Source organism: Camelus dromedarius, chromosome 11 (genome assembly GCF_036321535.1).
Source record: "Camelus dromedarius isolate mCamDro1 chromosome 11, mCamDro1.pat, whole genome shotgun sequence".
NCBI classification, from domain to species: Eukaryota; Metazoa; Chordata; class Mammalia; order Artiodactyla; family Camelidae; genus Camelus; species Camelus dromedarius.
In genome coordinates, this window is record NC_087446.1 from 31,005,151 (window position 1) to 31,027,870 (window position 22,720).

Sequence of the window (22,720 nt, forward strand, 5' to 3'; positions counted from 1 at the left end):
AGATGAGAAATTTAGCATATGTCACTTCTCTCACCTTTTCTCATCCTTCGCTCTTTCAGGCTCTAGTGTACCATTTCTTTAAAAAGGTCAAGGTTTGTAAGATTTACATTCTAATCCATAGCTGCAAGTTTTCATAATTGTCTAAAGAGCTTTAAAGATTGAAATACAATATTATTTCTTGAAAATGACCAAGTAAGACTGGGCCTGGAGAAGAGGTGTAATTTTATGCTATTAAATCTTCAACCCCAGAAGATAAACTTCCAAACATTAGGATCAAATTTTCTTTTCTTAAACTCTACCAATTGCTCAAAATCGTGTCACATTGGAATTTATGTTGAACTGCGACTTCATAGACTTTTTTTGGTTCTCGTTTAAAAAAATTCTATCTGAATTATTCCAATATGTCTAAGAATTCTTTTAAAAGCATAACCATATTACCATTCTCTCACCTCAAAAAGTTAGTAAATGCTCAATTTCAAATATCCACTGAGGATTCAAATTCCTCCAATTTTTTTTTGTTTGTTTTTACAATTTGTCCAAATAAGGTCCATATGTTGTACCTGGTTGATTTTCTTTTAATCCATAGTATTCCCCCATTTTCCACTTGCTTTTTTTTTTTTTTTCGTCCTTCCAATTTATTTGACAAAAATCTGGCAGTTATCTCCTGTAGTTTTCCACTATCTGGATTTTGTTGATTGTGTCCCTGTGTTCCTGTCTATTAGTAATTAAACCTAGGTGCTTGACAAGATTTAGGTTCTTTTTTTTAAGTGTATTTCATAGGTGATGATATCCTTCCTTTAAGGAGCACACGTGGTATCTGCTTGTTTCATTAAAAAATGAATGATTTTAGCAGCCACTGATAAGCATTGCCTAAATAATTTCATTCCTTCAATTGCTAGTGACAAATCTATAAAGACAAACGAATTGACAGTGTAGGGGTAGAAAGCTTTCCCCTTCTTCCGTTCTAGTTTCTTTGATTGGCCTAATATTTAAGTTGACATAAGACAGATGAACAGGAAAGACAAATTTCATATGTACGGGAGCCCCAAAGACACGAGATCTAAAGACAGTAAGGCAACTGAGGCTTACATGCCGTCCTGAGCTAAGGATAAGGAGAAGGGGGCAGAGGTCAAGGGCTTAAAAGGGAAGGAGGACAAATCACAGGAAGACAAGAAGAGCAGATGTTTGGTAAACATGTTTGCCATGCCATGCAGATAAATTTCTGATATGAAAAGTCATCTTTAACAGCTCTCTTCCTGGTAAGGGAAGGTAAACAGCTCTGTCTGTTGGGCCTTGATTGTCTTCAATTTGAAATAACCCGCACGCCAAAGTGGCACATTTGGGGTGTCAATATTCTGTACCCTCTGTCCCAAGCAGGATTCTTATTAAGTCACAACCAAAAGTGAGTGTCTGGAGATCTTTTCTCTGGGGCCAATTAGTTTCTTAAAAAAAAAAAAAAAAAAATCAATCCTGGTGGAGAAGCATATACCGAAATACCGAATGGCCAGCATTCTGGGAACATCTTAGAGAGTCCATATTCAGAATGCATATTTCCACTTAATCCGTATTTTCAACCCTACATGTTATCCAAGCCTTCTGTTATCCCTGGTATCCTATAAATCTTACGATCTTCTGGTTTAGCTTCTCAAGATTATTAACCTCTGGCGTCCTGCTTTTAAAGGTTGAAGGATAAAAAATGGTCATTTGACTTAAGTAACAGTACAGAAAGATAGTCTATAAACAGACTTGCAACCAATCTCTTTTTATGCCCCAAGCACCATCTCTGAATGTGAGTACCTGGTTTCCCCAGGTACCGAACACTGTTTCCAGACATTGCAAAGCATACTAGCTTCTTTCTCACTGCATTACATTTTGCAGGCACTCAGATTAGAGTTTCCTTGTTTCTGGCTCTGCTAAATCAATCTTTACCTGCATTTTGTTTTCCCAAAATTTACTGTACTCTCTTATGCCCTGGTTTCTTCTTTCTTGTTTCATTTGTTATCGTATGGTTACACTTTACTGAGATGTTAGGAGAGGAAGAAAATGAAAATAAATGAATAATTAATCTGTAATATTTAGTTGGAACTCTTCAAACTGAATTGTAAATAATTCTAAAATACTGAGATATGGAGATGTTTTCCCTTCTTGTAAGTACTTTAATAAATCTTACTAGAGATTTCTTAATAATGAAACAAACAAAAGGATGACCAAACATTGAACAAACAGGCCTTTGAAATCAAATATATTGGCAGGAAACTGAAGTTTGTAATGCAGGTCACATTTTAATACAGTTTTAAAAACACTTCCAAAATATAACTATAAATTTAATCAGGAAAAAATACGTGAAACATATATCTTAATTAACAGTACATTATTTTAAATAATTTTTTCCTGAATCTGTAGCTTAATTTCATTGGGTTTATAAAGGTATAAACCTACTGATTTTTCCTTTGAGTATTTTGTACTAAATGTAGTTTTCTCAGCTGGTAACTATAAATAAACCTGTTGACAAAAATCATGTTTTAAACAGGGAAAAAGTTTTCCCTTAATAAGTTGGGAAAGACTGTAAATTGATACTTCAAAACTTTTGATTTACTATAAAGTAGCAATTAGTAAAATCTATACCCATCCCCAAAATTCTGCTTCTCTTCTATTGTAAAAATCTTTATAAAAAATGTACTGAGTGCAATAAAATCTCTATTTTTGTTTTTTCTTTAAATCAACAAATAGACATACCAAAATAATTCATCATGAAATTATGGCAAAGAAATATTTAACACTATCATGTTTTTCTAAAGAAAACATTACTGTGGAAGACACCCAAGGAGTCTAAAATGCTTTTGTTGTGGTAGCTGATACTCATACTATTGTTAAAACAGCCTCTTCCCCTTTACAGTAAAACATCAGTGCATATTCCTTTATATATTAAAAAAAATCCAGTCTTAAAAAATTATCAGTTGGTTTAAAGTAATTGTCTTACCTTGAAAACACAGATTAGTTATGATAAATCCATTATTTAACAAATTAGCTTATTTCTAATGACTTAAAAGAAATTGGCTAAAACCCATGGAACGGTCAGGAAGCTATAATGCAGGTCAGAAAAGAGGGAGAGAGGTCAGAGGCTTTTTGTGGAATGAAAGAGCAACAATTTTAATATCTACTTTGAAATAATGAAACATCTGAGGCTCAATCAGTTTCTACTACTTGTGTAACGCAACAAACCAAAAATATTAAAACATGAACCCTATCTTATTCTTAGAAACAATTTTCTGCTACATACATAAATAAAAAGTGCTTATAACTAGTAATATACAACATTAAGAAGATCAGCTCAGGATCATGAATGGCGTATGTCTCATTGCCAGCAATGAGAGTGATATATGCTAAGGGTTCCATAATATTTACAAAAGACAAAAAATACATATATTCAATTATCTCCTATAGTTCTAATGTTATCATATACCACTGAGCATAAAATAATCTTCTTTTGACAGGTAATTAAAACAAACATTATTTATGGAAGAGTAAAATGCAAGAAAATTCTCCTTAGGGATTTCTGATGATTAAGTGTTTGTACTAGTTCATAATGAAGTTAAATACGAATAGAACACAATTCTGGGGGGAAAAAAGAGACTTATTTATTTATTTTATAAAATAAAATGAGAAAGCTTAGTCAAGAGGCGACAGCTTTAGAGGTGTCATCTTAACCAATAATAAATTCATAGTAATTTTTATTCATTTAAATAAGACAGGAAGGGAAATTCTAATTCCTGCTATCTGACCAGTCACTTCAGAAATTCTTCTTAAGGAAGTTAAAAACACCTTGGTTTTTGGTTACTCTCTAAAGTAAAACTTTCCAGATGTCCTGGAAGCAATGAGTTCAATTTGGTGTCTTCTTGCGTTCTGGGAAAGAACAATCAGTTTACATTGAGATCTCAGCTTTCAAATGCTGTGACCAATTATTTGTGAGTTATAATCTGCAGGTTCCATTTTTAAAATATGTGGGATAACACTGTCAATTCGTACATTGCCAATGAGACCTTTGAAAAACAATTCTTCGGTGATGGTAGCGTTCATCAATCTCAAAGCTGGCAATCTGAGTAGTAGTCTGGACAACCTCAAAAGAGAAAAGGGGGAAAGAGGAACAAGGCTGTAAATTAGAGTGATTCAGTACAAAGATATAAGTAATTTCTGCATTAATGCTCTTTGTAGGCTTATTTAATAAGATCTAATTTTCAAAACTTAAAATAAAACCTGTAGTATTCTCAAGCCTTACAGTGTATGGCAATCACCTGGATATAAATGCAGTGTGACAGACTTCATAGGAAAGCCTTGCAACTTAACTGCTATGCTGTGTTACCTCCACTTGGTCGTATGGACCATGAAACTAAGTTACTAAACCACTGATCAAGCTATAAATTCAGTGGCTTAGGAACTCATTTGAGGTTGTGAAAGCAGTAATGTTTTGTGTTATAGGATACATGAGGCTCAACAATAATAGCTTCCTTGGTTTTGCTTTGCAAAAAAGTACTAGAAATGGTAAAACAGGCAATAGGTATTATAGGGAAAGGGACAGAGTATGCAATCAAGACCATTAGGTTCAAATCCTGATTCAACTGCTCCCCAGCTCTGTGAATGTGTGTTAAGCCACTACTCCCTGTCTCTTCCACAGTGTTGTGACGATCAACAAAATGTTCCCTGCCAGTTTCTGCGCTAGTCAGGTTCTCAAAGGCAGGACAATATCTTGTATAAAAGTACGCTGTAAGTTAAAAACTGCTATCAAATGTAATTTATTATTTTAAAATAGCCAGGAACGTAAGAAACTGATAGAGTTCCAGAGGTCAGTCAGAACACCTGGAACCTAATGGAAAAGAAGTATGCAAACAGCTGTTTGTCAAAAAGAAAAATTTAAATACTGTATTTATTTGTATAATGAGGTGTAAAACAACTTCTGAAACTTTAAAAAAAAAGTAACAAAACCAACACCAATAGAGCCACCTTTCCAAAAAGTTTGTGGCTCACTTATCCTTCCTCTATTCTAAGGCCTTACACTTGAGAATAAATGAAACTAGCAGCCCCAGGATTAGGTAAACTTTCTGTACATGTACTCTACTGCTCAAATTACTCATTTCCTTTTTGTTCCCACCAGCTGAGCTGTATCCAGACTTGTTAGGAAGCAGGATAGGAAAGCTGGCTAGATAAAATAAGGCTGATTTTCATGATAGAAATGGCATATAAATCTAGTATTCAGTGTATGTGAAAGATTATTATATGTAAAGTGTTTTTACTAGTTTGAAGTATGTTAAATTAATAATATTAGTAAACACATTCATATAGCCCTTACTATGTAACAGGCAGTGTCTAAGCTCTTTGAATATATTAATTGATTTAATCCTTATACTAATTGTAAAATGTGGGTACTATTATTATCTCCATTTTATGGGTAAAGAAACTGAAACTGAATTTAAATAACTTGCCCAAGGTCATACAGCTAGTAAGCAGTAGGTTCAGAAGTCAAACCTAGGTATTCTGGCTCTGACAGCCAAATGTTTACTCAAAAATTGAGTTTATCTTATTAAAAAAAGATTTTTTTTCTGAAGGGACATTGGTTAGAAATACCTTGTTAGAGATGTCATAAGCCAAATTTCAAAATTAATTATGAAATAGTCTAATGGTGTTTTTTATTCATTCATTTTCATCCCCTTTACCAAAAAAATTCATTATTTCATCTGAAGAAAGTAAGAGTTTGTAAGAGTCAGACTACCTAGGTTCACAGGCTCTGCTGTTTTTGTGTGACTTGAGCAAGTTACTTAATGTGTCTGTGCTGAAGTCTCCTTGTATAAAATATTACATGTAAAGCACCTGCAACGATGCACTGCCACTTTTAATAGTATGAACTATTTCAAAGGTCAAAGCTGACTAAATTTAATTACCCTTGGAATGGAAAATAATGAAACAGATTCACAAAAAGGTTTTAAAATGAATTTAATTAGATAGTATTTAACTTCTAGATACCTGTAGGTGTCATCTGGATAGGTTTTGGTTATATAATCTTGGAATTCCACATAAGCCTTTTCCTGAAATTTCTCAATCTGTTCCATGTTTTCTAAACCTGGATGATCTGAAACATTAAAGAATATACTGTTACTTTTAGTTCTGAATACTCCTCTCCTAATGCACCAAGACTGGAGATGGAAGGGGGTGCGATTCCATAAATATTATATTTAATGGCCCATCTACTAAACACCAGGCACTCTACTTTAAACCCTTAAAACTATTTTATCTCATATATATATGCTAACATCTAATAAAAAATGAGACCACTGGGTTCTAATAAAATAAATAAATTTCTCTATTCCAAAAGTGATAGAAGGGATTTTGATCATTTTGCTTTTAACAGAAAAAAAAAAAAAAAAAAAAGACTCAGCTTAGTTAAAAGCATTTTTAACCAATGAAATACTTTCAGATTATATTCTTGTAAAATTTTTTTCATGAAAATAATAATATATTTTTAAACTGAAATATAATTGACACATTATATTTGTTTCAGGAATATAACACAATGAGTTGTATTTAGACATTTGTATAAATTGCAAAATGATCACCACAGTAAGTTTAGCTACCATCTGTCACCAAAGTTACAAAAATCGTTTTCTTGTGATGAGAACTTTTAAGATTCATCTTCTAGCAACTTTCACATTTACAACACAATATAGTAACTATTGTGACCATGCTGTATTACACACCCATGACTCATTTATTTTATAACTGGAAGTTTGTACCTCTTGATTCCCTTTACCCATTTCACCTACTCCTCATGCAGATTATATTCTGTATTTGCTTCATAAGAAAACCCTTTTTACAACTGCTAGGTTAAAAAGATACTTATGAAATTACAGAACTATGTATATCAGCTCTATCAGAAAATTTATGATCATATACAAACATGAAATAACCTATGTAAGCATTTCCATGGTCACCATAAAATTCCACAAAATGGAGTTATTAGAAGAATGTCATAAAAATTATGCCTAACTTAAGAAATACTTAAAAATATGGACAGTGCTGTCCTGATTAAAGAGAATTAAAAAGGTAGTAAATAGGGAATAGATGGAATACTTAACAAAACAGAATTACATTATAATTCTACTGTCAAATCTATGTTCCTTTAATTTTACAGAAAATGAAGGTGGTAAATTGCTTGTGATAAAAATGGCAATACATGTTATTAACTTATCTGAAACATTATTAGAAATAGGACAAAAAGCTTTATCTTATTGGTATCACTGAGGGTAAGAAGCAAGTTTCCTCAATTTTATGATGATGCACATAATAAAAATACATACCAACATGAAAAATACAGAGCCTAAGAGAACAATTTTTCTTACTCAAAAATTGATTGTTGAGCTTTAGTGTCATTTTACTACATGAAAAATAGAAACTGGCAGGGAAATAAGAGCCCCATTTTTGTGTTTGTTGGAAACTTTAATAAAGATGTTTAGAAATCTGACCCATTAACAATCCTCATCTCTCATTTGGCCTTTAAATGATGCCTAGCAAAATATACCAAAGCATCCAAGTGGTTTTTAAATTTTTATTTATTTATTTATTTATTTATTTATTTATTTATTTATTTATTTATTTATTTATTTATTTATTTATTTATGTGTATGTGGGAAGGAAATTAGGTTTACTTATTTATTTTTTTAGAGGAGGTACTGGGGATTGAATCCAGGACCTTGTGGATGCTAAGAAAGCACTCTACCTCCCCCAAAACATCCAACTGTTAATGCACAAGAGAACTTAAGGTCTATGACATCACTGCACTGATTTCTTCAACTTCCCTTTTCATACCCAGATAAATGTCTAACATGTATAAATTCCACCTATTTAAAGTGTATAATTCAATGGGTTTTTTTTCAGTATATTCACAGAGTTGTGTAACCATTATCACAATCTAATTTTATAACATTTTTTTCACCCCAAAACAAACTCTGTATACTATAGTAGTCACTCTCCATTATTCTCTCTCCTTAGTCCCTGGTAGCCACTAATGTCTCTACGGATTTGCCTATTCTGGACATTTCAGATAAATGGAATCATGTAATATGTGGTCTTTTGTGACTGGCTTCTTTCACTTCGATACTGTTTTCAAGGTTCATCCATGGAAGCATATATCAGAATTTTATTCCTTTTTATGGCTGAATGGTACCCCATTGTACCTATAAATTACATTTTGTTTATTCAGTCATTTGTTTGCTGGACACTTGGGTTATTTCCACTTTGCACCAATGTACATTCCCAATGGCAATGTATAAGAGTTCAAATTTCTCCACATCCTCAAACATTGTATTTTAAATGAGAAAATGTTTATATACCTGGACTAAAGAGTACTATTGCCTTCAGGTAGGCATATTCATATCCATCAATGCAGAGTTTAACCATGCTGTTACAAAACTCCTGTAGTTTGAAGATGTGTTCCATCAATAATTTTCTTCTTTCTGTTGACATTTTATCTTTAATTAAAAACAAAGAAACAAGCAAAGAAAAGCTTCTAGTTTTCAGCAAAAAATGCATCACTATTTGTATCCAATATATTTCCTCACTAATTTCCAGCTTTGAATATAACCAATCTATAAACTTTTAAAATTCAATACATCTGCAAGTATAAATGAAACAAATTAAAGATCTTGAGACATTGTTCATTCAAGAAAAAAACAAAACAAGCTGCTAATAAAAAAAAAAAGAAACCCTAAATGTAGTATTTCCTTTCAAAATATACCTTTGAGAAGATAAGTTGTAAAGACAATCATCTAAAAAATTAGTCAATCAATGAAAGAACAAAAGACTCAAATTTTGGTAACAGGATTTTATTTGTGGTTTTGTTGATTGGAAAAAATGAGCAAAATCATCTAGATTTTTAAAAGTTAACAACATTACTACAACTAAAACAAATATTTAGCCTAAAAACAATGCCAAGACCAAAGAAAAGGTGAGTCAAAAAAATTTTGTAACTTTAAAAATTCATTGTGTTTATGTTTAAAATACATCTGGTTTAGTCAATCATAGCCTTAGTGAAGGTAGGCTATAAAATACTTTACAAATTCATGAGAAATGAATCAAGACTAGGAGGCCATAAATAAGATGGGAATGTAGTACTGCCTTCTGGTAGATCTACTATTGATGGGATTTTAAGGTTATTCTCTGCCCTTAAATATGAGGAGGAAGCAGGTATCTTAAAAATAATGTAAAAGAATTGGATTCAATCCCCAGTACCTCCATTAAAAACATAATAATGTAAAACAATGGGAAATGGAATATACTAAGGAAATAAAACGTGATTCCCAATTTATAAGTTATTCCTCAACTCAAAAAGCAGTTTTTCCCATTTATGGATGGGGCATCCTCTTGGTTAGTCACAAGCCATTCTGAAGCTAAACATTTATAATTTAGTGCCTGTCTCCTCAAATGAATGAGAGCTATAATCACCTTAGCATCAAGAAAAAAAAAAAAAAAGGAAAAAAAACCCCAAAAAAACTAAGGATTGTTCTGTGACTTCACTTTGTACCCTTTAAGAGAGGTAATACACCCTGATAAACTGACTTAAAAAATCAGCTTATCTTGGGATTCAAAGGCAGTTAAAAACTGGTGGGAAGGGGGGAGGGTATAGCTCAAGTGGTAGTGTGCATGCTTAGCATACATAAAGTATTGGGTTCAATCCCCAGAACTTCCTCTAAAAATAAGTAAGTAAACCTAATTAACCCCCCCCAACCAAAAAACAAAACAGAAAGTCCACAAAACTGGTGGGAAGTACACATTTATGTTTGATCACTTCTATATAAGCTCACCCTGGATCCTTTGGTACGCATACTGAAGTGCAAAAATTCATGATGCCTGATCAGAAACAGCACTTAAATATACTTTCAGTTTTGTTGTACTCCTATATAAAATATTTTTGGGTGATTAATGAATAAATGTATCAAAGTGTAAAAATTATCTAAAGTAAAAAGGATGTTGGCAGCTTTTAATATCTAACTTTAATCATAATACTATAAAACTGACACCCCCACCCCATATCCTGGAAAAGGAAATAAATAAGGTGTTTTTTACCTTGTTGAAGGCTACTGTGAAGACAATTGACAAATGTTGCTAATATAGTTGCTACATTCATCACTTGCCAGCACTGGGCAAGACCAAGAGTAAAAAGTTCATTCCAATAGGCTTTCACCAATGATATGCTGTTTTCTTGCCTATAAAAACAAAATAAACAAATACCAAATATTAAAATACATTTTATGAAACTTTACAAGTGATTCATATATTTAAAAATAAAATATTACTGAACTAAAATTATTCTAAAAGACCAACTGGGCATGGACTTGATCAATCCTATATTTTGTATAGTTGATTGCAGTTGACGAGGAAGGTTTAGAAATTTAAATATTAGCTAACTCATTAATCAATCAGCAGTTTATAAGAATAGTTCCAAGTAATATTTCAAACTAAGGGCATTAATCCCACATTTCATGGAAACAGATGTAATAAAGATTGTTTAAAAAAATTAAAAGCAAAAGCATGTATTTAAAAATCTTTTTAATAAGGGCAATTAGAATTATCCAAAAGTAGGTAACAAACCAATTTCTCTGGGAGAAATGGTTTACTCTGTAAGTATGTTTCAGATGCGATATAAACATCCCATAAAAGATCACAAGGATTTTGCTAGGAGTAACGAAGATAAGAAAGGTCAAGAAGTCTTTTCCTGAGTTTTTGAGTAAGAAATCTCAGCAGCTTGAGAAAACAGAATACTGGAATTGGAGTCAAGACACCAGGGTTTTTAAGATCATCCAGTTATTATCCATTTGAAATTAGGCAAATAAAAGAGTCCTGGGTCTCAGCTGTTTGAATCTGGTTTCTTCCACATTTGCAGTATTTCCATAGGAAAATCTCATTTCAATTAATAGAAGTACTTAAGATCAATAACGTTACAACTAATTCAAATCACTTCACCCCATATCCTTCCTTTCCTTGTTTTGCTATTATAATTGAGAGCCTATATAAAAAATATCATCAGGTTACTTTGCAAGGCATATGTATGCCAGTTACAAGCTTAGGGAACCACACTTAATACTTTAAAATACGTAAACTGTTAATATGTAAATTTATATTGTATTTTAATTTTTTCTTAAACAAACTGGAGATATCCTGAAAGTTAAATGTTATTTAGAGGACTGACAATCATTTTTAAATTAAATGGTTTTTTAAAATCAGGCTCTTAGTCTAGGTAACTGTATTATTTAAGTACATGATTTAATGTGTGGTATATCCAACAGTGATTAATAAAACCAATTTATAGTGGGGTCCTATGTATGCCTTTTAAAGTCATGATTCAGCTATATTTTTTATATTTAAAACATTCTCTAAGAAAAGAGGATGGGCAGCTATTATTCCTATTTGGTGAATGGGAAAACAGATGTACAGGATACGGAAGTGAGCTGTTTATGAGATCATATTGTTGAGTAGGTTCCTATAACTAGAATAATACTTTTCAAACTATGGGCTTACCTTTGTCCATGGCCTCTTTGCTTCTTCATATCAGTTACTATAAAGTAATATAATTAAATCTGGCAAATTTTAGATAAATCTTGGGTTTCTTACAGTAGATCATTTTCCATGACCATCTGATTACTTCAAACAGTACAGATGTGCTCTTTAGTGGCAGGACTAAACTTCATAGTGGTACTATGGGGTAAACATTTTTGGGGGTGGGAGGGCAACCACACGATTGGAAAACAATTATTTAAATTTTCAAACATATTCACTGTATGCAAGTTTTAGCTCCTTATTAACAAGCCTGAGACGACACTGAAACAGTGGTGGTAGAGGGAAATCGCTATAGCCTCCCCAACTGTAAGGCAATCAAAGCTGGCCTATTACAAATGCTGGCCATGATTTATCAGTTCCATTGCATTTATTTCACTCAATAAAATTGAATAATTCGTTAAATTAGTCATATTATGAAATATGATAATCTTCCACATAAAAATAATATACAATAAATACTAGCTGCCGTGATTTATCATATAAATCACAAAACTTAAAGTTATCATGTTATACCATCTCTTTCCCTCTAGTCAAATCCTCCCAAAATAAAAGTTCTTGCTTAATCACATTTATATTGAAGGACTTACCCAAGAGCCTGGAAGGAAGGAATTGAAAGTGCCCAGTGCATTGATAAGAACAGTAGTCTGGAGGCAGACTCCCCAATGTAGTGCACGTTCAGGTACTCAGGCATAGGAGACGGCATGGTGAGCTAGTGTGAACAGAGACTGTGGTAAATTATCTTAGGTCTGACAGATCTAAATTATCATTTAAAAAAGTTAAATGTAAACACATCAAATACACTGTACACAAAAAATGCAAGAGAGGAACAAAATGCTAGTTAGTTCAGCCATTAAGAGAGGACTGAATTTTTTATTACAGATGTCAGGTCTTAAAACGCATGACCATAAAACCTCAATGGGAGAACTAACCATGACTGTTGGGAAGCTACTGAAAAGTAAAACTCTTAATTTCAAGAGGCTGTAAATAAGAATCAGAGTAAGAAGGAGCTGTCTCCTTTTCAACTTCATAGCACTGATTCTGAGGATACTCAGAGTATGGCAAGTTAAGGAACAGAGAAAAGCTGATTCCAGAAAAAAAAAAAAGGTAAACTACTTCCACTTTTTATAGAAGTACTCTACTTTTCCTAGCAATGAGTTCTCTTCCTACATCTTTTACCCTTCTTTCCTATTTAAATCCAAAGGCAGAAAATAAAACTAAGAAAACATGAGAATGTCTCTTAGAGTAAGAAAGAGCAATGGGAAAAATCAGTTTTGTTTTGCTCCACCCTTATCCACAGCTCCTACCATAATTTTAAAGGATCGCACTGATTATTCCCACTGCCTTTTCTTATAGCCCCTATAACAATCTTTTTGTAAAGTACAAATAATATATTTATATTTTTTCCCATATAAATTATCTTTGGTAAAATTTTACATTAAGACTGGTTTCACTGCTGTGTTTTATTGTCTGTATCAAATTATAGCAATTATTATTTAAATTAAGTCACTGTGAATTTTCTCTGGGCCACTTCTATCAAGTCAAATTTTATAAGAACAGAAGTTCTACAAAAAGTTGTAGAAAGTTTGTAGAAGGGGAGCCCTAAAAAACGGAGCTCTGTGCATAGTCATGCTGAGATTAGATTAAACTTAATTATGTAAATGGATTTTGTTACTAAAAGTTGGCTGGTACAGTACTAGATTTGGTTCCTCTCCGTTAAGAGAACAAGTTTACTTAAAATGCTTCTGATAACAGACTGTGTCAAACTTTTTGGTATTTTTGACAAACTTTCTGTCAAATTCTAATTAAAGTTCCTTTGACTTAAAAAATTTTTTTTTACAAGAACAAACTGTATCATATGCAGTTTTGTCCAGTGTTACATTTATTTTCTGTTCATTATTTCTACCTAGCACAAATATCTATTTGATAACTGCATGTTTTTATAAGTTTCATGGAAACTTATAATCTATAAAGTTATGAGAATTACCCTCAGGAATTCCAGGACTGTTATATTGCTAACTGAAACCTCCTAAGTACTTTCAATCACTTGTATATGATTTGCTAACAGTTAAGTACTCAGAGCTGACAGAGCAAAGACAGAGTGGTCAAAATGGAGAGGTCAAAATAGCAGAGTCTTAATGTAGGGCCTCAACAGTCAGCCTATCTATATAGCTTGGTCCAAATGTTATTTGAATGACAATCAAATGCTAGAAAGGTATTTTCTAATATTCTACATGTATTGTTCCTAGTATTCTACATGTATTATTTCCATCATAAATTAATGTATTTAGGGGAGCAAAAAAGAAATTACAAATGTACCTTATCCAAATGGTTAGGGTAAAAAGTTAAACACCAAAAGTTAAAATTTATTAAGTAACTACTACTTTCTTAAAATGCTGGGAGCTAGCTAACTGGGACAAAACCTAATTACTGGAGTTCTTTGTAGTGACTTGGTAAAAGCAAGAGTACCTGGGTTTTAGTGAGTGGTTTACACTAAAGTAGTAGTAGTGAGACAATAAACAAAACAAGTGCATTCAACACATGAATGCCAACACTTAAAAACACCACCATCAACAAAACTATGTCTAATAGAGTCTAAATGAAAAAAATTATGTCTAAATGTTCTAAAAGTTAAGTTTTATGGCCTTAAACACGTTAGTTGCTATTATAATTATGATTTATTTATAAACAGCATGTTTTATTGAGCCATTATTTTATATAGCTTAGATGTATGTTTTAGCTGTCGTTTTCAATTCTATCAGGGATATTTCTGACTTTAAAAGCACAACAAATATACTTTGATTTTTTAAAGGAAGATTAAAATCAAAATGGTAACACAACATAAAAATTATGAAATTATATATATGGAAATACCCTGAAAGCTACATGTGAATCGCTGAGAAGTGGCCCCTCTTTTTCGATGTAATTTATGCTCGAGTCTCCAGCAATTAGGTGTACGTTTCCTTCCATGCCCTCTACTGAGCTCTGACAGGCTGTGCTCTCTCCAGGATTCAATGCTTTTGCAAGAGTGTCAAATGCCCTATAAGGAAACATCAGAAGCTGTGAGCTCGGCCAATCTCCAAAATAAAATGAAAGTTCTTTATGAAATTCTGAAATTAAGATTTAGGCCTTAAAAACTGTTTAGAAAATAGAACTTTGGTGTATCACTGAGCACTCTATTTCAGTGATGTCTATGAGTCTCTCTCCCTAAAAGCAACAAATTAAACTTCATTTGTATAGTATGAAAAACTGTGTCATTATGTTAAAGTATTTTACCAGAGAATTAGTCTTTCAGAAAAACTTACATAATTAAGGAGAGAAAAATCCTTATACTTTGGAATGAAAATATGGTTTTATAACTTATATACTTATTACAAGATATCAGCCCACTTACTTTACATACACAAGTTATTTAGAAAGAAAAAAGGCAAGAACTTATGTTGGACTTTACTGTATTCTACACAACACAAAGTTAGGTTTTAATTTTATTTCAAAATTCAGAGAATATTTTAAAACTTGTAGTAACATAGCTATATCTAAACTGTAAGACTGAGATTAGGATGGTAAATAATTAATATTAACAAATAACTAGTCAAAATAGTTCATTATTTTTCAATGAGATGCCTTCTAGAGTGCCTTAAAATCTCATGTTCAACAGAGTACTTATTCAGACTCTTAAATGCAGTTTCCTCAATATTTCAGAAGATAATCAGTGTGAAAAAAAAGCATGAAGAAATCTGGTTCCTACAACTTAAGTATTAATATCAAGAGAATGAAAAATAGAATTCTGATATTAATTTCCTGATGTGTAAACTTAAAATTGCAATTGACTCAACTAAGTTTTTAAATTCTGTTTTCATCATTAGAAATCGGTGGGGAAAATGAAAGTGACTGCCTAGTAAGACAAATGTGTAACTCTAAACATAACAGAAGATAAAACCTGGCAACTAAAATATCTGAAAAGTCTGACCCAAACTATCATCTTCATCAGAAAAAAAAATTCCTGATTTTGGTAACTATATTTCTAATCTTACCATATTCTCTTATTGCTTATTATATACAATGTAATCTGCTGGACAACACTTTATACTGAATGGACTTTTTCAGTGAAAACATTTTTATGCCTTAAATTTTCTAAGTGTAATAGAAATATTTATTTTCTGAAACTTCTGTAAATAGTAGTCAACATAAAAATATTTTAAGAAATACCAAAGGACAATTGAGCAAAATGACACTTATGATGTCAGACCTTACCTTGAAACATCACCATTAGTCTGCATTTCTTGATGAAATTCACACAAAGAGGAATCACCATTGCTTAAGCTTTCAATCATAGACATTTCATTAATATTTTGAGAAAGATCTTTAGTTTTTCCAAGGTTTGCTAATGATGTAACCACACTGGCCAATGTGCTTAAATCTCCCTGACATGATTCAGCCTTAAAAAAAAAAAAAAAGATTAAAATTCTGCAAATTGGTTATCAGTAAACTTTTAAATTTGAAATAACCAAATCTAGATTATGAAATGTCAAAAGAAAAGTACTCTAATTAAGATAAATCTTAAAAGTAAAATCAAAGAGCTCTGAGCTTTTAGAACCTCAAGGAAAATTCAAGTTTAAAAACATGAGGTACATTTCCTAGAAAATGTTTATACAAAAATTACTTTAAACTAAAAACTGCACTTAATGGCTAATCTATCCACATAACAGTTGCTTCCTCTGTTAAAGGATATTAAATTAGATGATCTTTCAAGTTCTTTTTAGCTTTATTACACAAACTACTATACAAACTGTAAAGTTGTACAGGATATAATAAAATTAATATTTTATTAATGAAAATGTATATTATTGAACAGACTTCTAGATGCCAACTTTAACCAGCCACTGTGTTAAATGCACTAACATCAGGCACTGTGCAGCTGGAAAATTTCTTTACATATCTAAGATACTGGGCTTTTGTTATACATTGCATATTTTCCCATTTGCTTTCAGCTTTTATTTTTGTTAATGATGTGTATATTCTTTATGCATGAATTAGTTATAGTTCTTTTATGAAAAAGAACTTTCTCTCCTTAACTCTCTGACAACTCAGAAATATAATTTCTACAAGGAAAGGCAGGTAAGTGCTTGAGTTTTCTCCTCTTATTTATCAGTTTTTAGAGCAGTCAATGCCCCAGCATTCAGACAAATTCTGAATATCCTTTTAAATTCATAGACTTTTACATATTTGATGTTTCAATCCATTAGTCATTCTTTTTTAAATGTTCAGATTATGCCATCCTAACCTAATGAAAGGCTCTTCAGTTGCCTCCTATGGTCTAACGACAGGATCCCTTAATGGTATTTTAATTTTTCATTATTCATTTATGGTTTTTGTTTTTAGTGTTCTTAATCCTAAGAGGATACATATGTTTTCTTGAGTTTTAATTCTTACATCAATTATTTAGTTTATGTGAAACTGACTTTGGTGAATAAGCAAATAATTTCCGTGCTCTCTCCAAATTATTGAATGGTCCCAGAATCATTTACTGAGTAATTCACCGGTTACTGAGTTCTTACATGATTACTACTTATATATGAATTTTACTTAATCCTCACAACAACCCTGTGAAATAGGAATCATCATCTCTTTATTACTGACAAGAAAAATTACCCATCGTCACTCTAGCAGTAAATAATGCAGGCAGGATGGGAAATCAGGTTGGTCTGATGGGAAAGCCTGTGCTCTTAACCACTGTTTCAGCCTTCTTACATATGAGTAAAAGGAGTTAACATTTTCAGGTGTCAATTTTCAACTAAAACTTAAACACTTATATACTCTTTTCTATTTCATACCATGTCTATCTAACTAGATGTTTAATGTGGAAAGACCTCATCTTGTGACCTGACAGTTTTGAGACCACTTGTCAGAAACTAACCACACAATATTGTTAATACAATTTAATATAAAGACATATAGAAAAGTACAGTGTCTGGGTAAACAGTAATTTCTCAACAAAACAGTTCTCTTCCTTTCCTAAAAGAGTTAATATGTCAATGAAATTGCAACTACCATTCTAAGCATGGATCATGTAGCTAAGGCTAAGCAAAATCTTTTATGTAATTTCAAAATATATGGTAAGATAATACCAAATCTCCTCGATTAACAACATGCTACAGCCCAACCTATAAGGTAGACACTCTTATCCCTATTTTACAGATGCGGAAGGAAACCGTATCTGACCACTGAGAGGTCAAATAACTTGCCCACAGTTATGCAGCTAGTAAGTGGCAGATGAAATCTGATTCTAGAGCACAAAAGTGCGTTAAAGTATCAGACAACAAATATATAACAAATCTGGCCATATGTGGAATGAATCATCTTATAAGGTATATAAAATCAGGTCACATAGGCTGGAGAAACACCAGTCATAGGCTCCATGAAATTTCTTTCGAGGTATGAGTTTTCAGGAGAAATGTTTGTTTTTGATTCTCAAAAGGGGTTTCTGAACACTACAGAAACTCTATATGCTCGATCTAAGCATATTTTACTTCAGATCTCTTGCTCAAAGAGCTGCTCCAACCTCTAAGAGAAGCCAAATGACTAAGATACATAATTTGAGAGCTCTTGTAATCCTATTCTTACTCGACTCAAGTTAATGTTTTGAGAGAGGTGTGCTAGGAATTTCACTTGAAATATTTTAAGTATTTTAGCACTATAAAATCTGTAGGAAAACATAAAAGTAATATAAAGAATTTTACACTTATTGTAAATTTCTATTTCTGAGGACTTTTACTTCAAGATGAAAGAAACCTGAGAGACTTTTAAATGTGACTTTCACGTTGAAGCTGTAATTGTTCTAGTGGAATAATGAACACTTCTGATAAAGTTATTTTGTATATCGGGACTCGCAAAATGGAGGGTGTTCCAGTGACCTGGTCCACTTCACAAATCTAAACCTACGTCAGTGTGCACTTGAAGGAAACACCTGTCAGGAAATCTAACACCAATCACAATCCTCCAGTTCAGCTTTAACGAGCTCATTTTACCCTAGAAAACAGTACCCAATAGCCTTACAGGAAAACCCTAGATCTCCTTGCCATTTAAGCCCTATTTCCTACTGCTGCTTCTAATGCTCTACAAAACTCATTCTTGCTGAAATTCCTTGGGAAGAATGTTCGTTCCACTGCTTGTGAGCACTGTATTCTGCTAATCCATGGATTGTTTTCCCTTGAATAAGGGATATCAAACTCATTACTAAATTCTTTCAGTTTACAGTTGTCATGTAACACTACCAAATAGTTGATAATTTATGTTAAAAAAAAAAAAAGCAACTTGTAACAGGGAATATTTAAATCAATTAGCCAAACTGATGGGTGAGAAAAGGAAAAAATTTTAGAAGCTTAAAAAATTTTAAGCTTTAAATTAATTGTACTAAACACACCTTATCTGGTGTCATCAGCACAGCTGACTCAGTTTTTATTCCAGACTGATGAATATTCACAAACATTCCTGAATCTAACAGTCCTGCTGACCTGCAACAAATAAATACAAATTTTAGCCTTAGTTTCACAGGGAAGAAAAATAAATGACCAGTGACTTAAAATATGTGTATTTTTATTGTTTTTACTATACCTTGCAGTTTCACTGTCTGTTACAAAAGTTGGAGTTGCAGCTAATGGACTTCGAAGGTCTTTTCGAATGTAGATTTTTTCTGTTGAAGCAGCACAGTTGGAAGATTTTTCTCTTGATACTTCTATGGGTTTTCTTTCACACTGAACAGCTACAAAAATGCATATAAACTTATGTCACAATGCAGAATTTATAGCAATTATAAATGTAAGCTTTCGGTCAGCAATGCTGTTAATGGAAGACATGGTTACCAATAACTGAACTCTAAAGATAACTATCAATCTTTAGAAATTATTTGCAAATTCAACAAAGTTCCTTCAGAATAGTAAACCTAGCCAATTTGCATCTCTTGTTCTCTTTTCCCTCCCTGCCCCAGCTATGACAGAAAATAGTAGAACTATTTTTCAAAAGTTCACTGTCAAGAAGGAAAAACTGAAGTTAGGAGTCCCTTATCTATCTAAGAGTATTTTAAAAATGAAATAATATTTAACCAACTGAAAACAATAGAGAACCACAAAAGACCCAACTTAGATCTTTTTTCAGTTAAGGGCAGGGAGATTTTTGAGAAGTAATTCACTTGCTTAGTCTTCATTTATAAAATATAGGTTAATACATCTAACTTACAGCAATTTTATTTCATGATACTTAGGAGATAGTACACTGTCGTTAAATGTATATTTTCTGAGACAAAACAAAACTGTCAAGATTCAAATCCAAGTTCTGCCACTTATTAGTTGTGTGAACTTGGGCAAGTTACTAAATCTCCTCTGTTCACTCAAATGTAAATGGATAACAGTAGTACCTACTGAGAATTATGCTGTGAGAATAAGCTAATTCATATGCTATATGCAGAGTAAAGCAAAATGAGAGCTCAATCAGAATTAGCTATTGTCATTACCTTATCAATCATTTAGTAGTTTAATCAAAAACTAAACTGGTATCTAGTTAGTTGTGCTTTTTTTTTTTTTTTTAACCATGTTCAAACCAAAAATACATGCCTGGCATATGGGCATTTAATAAAGATTTGCTGAATGAATAAAAAATATATATATGCACATATTTCTATATTTTTAGTGGAAAACTTTAAATTAAAAAGCATATATATTTGACGTATTTTAACGTGTTAATTGTGTTAATTTAATTTAACACAGTTCTAAGAGTTTGCCTGAATCCTTAAAAGTATTTTCTCCTTTAAAGCTAATACATACAGTCTTGTTTCATTCCAAACGCAATACATCTTTGTAACCTGCAGTATTGACAGCGATTTCGATGGTGTTTGTTAATAATACAGTCCTTTGATCCTCGACAGGAATAAACTAAATTTTTTCGGATACTTCTTTTAAAAAATCCTTTGCAGCCTTCACAAGTTACTGCTCCATAATGACGCCCTAGAGGCAAAACATTTAAGAAAAACAAAAGTCATATATTTTAGAACTGAAATGAAATAAACCTGTATCTTCCCTTTAAATAACAATATATGAGACAAAACTGAGATTTCTGAGTTTATGACATAAAAAATTCTTTTTGGAGTTACCAGAGAATGAAACAACCTTATTCTCTGATAAAATATATTAAATGAGTTAAATTTTGTTAAGTAATCTTAACAATGGCATGGAAGATTTGGGAAAGAGAACAGAAAACACCCATAATCCCATGATTTAACATACAAACCATTTTCACTTTTGAAATCACTTACAAACTACAGTTCTACCATACACTGTATAAAGTTATTTTATTCTGAAAACTACGCTTCCATAAAAAGGATGTAATGTCAGTTAGTATTTGAACTCTAATAATTCTTCCTTGTTGTGGGTTCCAGTTTTTAAAACTTCTGGAGAAACCTATTACACTTTGATAAACCTATCATTTTACAAACCATTTCTTTGACACAACATCTCTTAACAAAATGAACACAGTCTGGGAAAATCTCTAGTTGAGGTTTCTGTAATAAAGCTATGTAAAAAAAAAAAAGATTAAAGAAAATAAACTGGGTCCTTAAAACTATCCCACTGGCACTTGTGAATATATATGAGCAAATATGGGTGTGTATTTCTGGCATGAAGGAACAACGGCCAGAACTAAAATGGCATAACCCTGAGTACTAGAAATAGGCTTGAAGAAATGCCTGCTCAACTATGCAGAGCATTACATAAGGTTAACTAGAGCTTTTCCAACTCAATTCGTTACTCTGTATTCCTGGAATGAGAAAAGGGCTCAAAAGGTAGGTTAACAACCTAATATTATATGTTACCAAGGATTACAGCTAGTTTTTAAGCAATTCCTTTGACAAAACTGGTTTCACATTCAGAAAAATTTCTATGTTTGGTTTACTTTCAAAAAGTGAACTTTCATAATTCTTCAAAATATGCATTTCATGTCACTGCAGGTTCAAATTAAACACAAGTAAAAAAAACCCTTACGTGAATAAAAAGCTATGGGAAAAAATCAGTTAAATTTCGTAGGCTACAAATATGAACCATAAAAATGACATGTTCCTTTATTTTCCTTTTTACTTTCAGTAGAAGAAACATGGTAGTGTGGTAGTTATTTTAACAACACAACACGTAAAGGATGTTATTTTTAATATTACCTGATGCTTTGTCTCCACATACAACGCAAAGATCAAAAACTTTATTTGGTCCTTGTTCTGAGGAAGAATCTGTTAAGAGCTAAAGAAATCCCCCCAAAACAAAAAAAAAAACAAAATACTTTATCGTTACTCATTAATACTTTAATGTAAAAATTAAAAGAACAGTCTTATTTTTTGCTTTCTTTCTTGTAAATTATTCTGGAACTTTGAACCCTATGCATATATCAATTAAACTATTCTTAATTTACTTATAGATAAAAAATTCAATGTTCTAAGAAGCAAAGACAGAAAGAATACCTTTTAAATTTGTTCTGTAACAGTTTAGTTAGTGAAGAGTCTTAAACACACAAACATGAGTATTTTTTTTTACTGCACCTAGCTCATTAAGTACTTATTATTCATATGGAACACATCAAATTACTGTACCAGTTATCAGTCCTATAATGACATTTGTCCTTGCATAACTCACAACATTTCTAAATGGAATGACATTAAAATAAGCTATAACAGCATAAAAAGCTAACTTTAAATTTTTTAAATAGAAAAGGAGTTATAAAGAAAAAAACCTGGGGGGAGGGTATAGCTCAGTGGTAGAGTACATGCTTAGCATGCACAAGGTTCTGGGTTTAATCCCCAGTACTTCCATTAAAATAAATAAATAAATACCTAACTTATCCCTCCTATTCCTCCCTAAAAAAAGATATAGTAAAAAAAAAAAAAAAAGAATTAAAAAAAAAGAAATCACAAAGAAAAAAAATCTGTTGAAGCATTTACTTACAATTATGGAAATATGACTGATACACAAAGGTAAAACTTTTTATTGAGTTATCTTAAGATTTGGGTTAGATATAATGATTGAGAGCATGGACTCAAGTCTGTTAATGATAGCAAGTTAGTGGGGACTAGGTAGGGTGGCCTTGG

The 22,720-nt window shown here is 32.0% G+C and overlaps 1 protein-coding gene across 6 annotated transcripts in view; it reads right to left on the reverse strand.

The window, feature by feature from the left end:
- Positions 1-3,613: 3,613 nt before the first annotated feature.
- Positions 3,614-22,720, reverse strand: part of NR2C1 (nuclear receptor subfamily 2 group C member 1) — a 35,504-nt gene continuing 16,397 nt past the window's right edge. For 3 of the 6 annotated variants that reach the window (XM_031463007.2, XM_031463008.2, XM_010989957.3), the window contains exons 4-14: positions 21,800-21,878; positions 20,418-20,597; positions 19,213-19,360; positions 19,022-19,112; positions 15,853-16,037; positions 14,473-14,638; positions 12,189-12,310; positions 10,111-10,250; positions 8,379-8,516; positions 6,016-6,121; positions 3,614-4,117 (exon numbers count right to left, since the gene is read on the reverse strand). In XM_031463007.2, coding sequence (XP_031318867.1) covers positions 3,943-4,117; positions 6,016-6,121; positions 8,379-8,516; positions 10,111-10,250; positions 12,189-12,310; positions 14,473-14,638; positions 15,853-16,037; positions 19,022-19,112; positions 19,213-19,360; positions 20,418-20,597; positions 21,800-21,878 — 1,530 coding nt within the window. In that variant the 3' untranslated portion in view covers positions 3,614-3,942. The remainder of the gene's footprint in view (positions 4,118-6,015; positions 6,122-8,378; positions 8,517-10,110; positions 10,251-12,188; positions 12,311-14,472; positions 14,639-15,852; positions 16,038-19,021; positions 19,113-19,212; positions 19,361-20,417; positions 20,598-21,799; positions 21,879-22,720) is intronic. The other 3 variants (XM_031463009.2, XM_031463010.2, XM_031463011.2) reach the window with 3 other exon arrangements.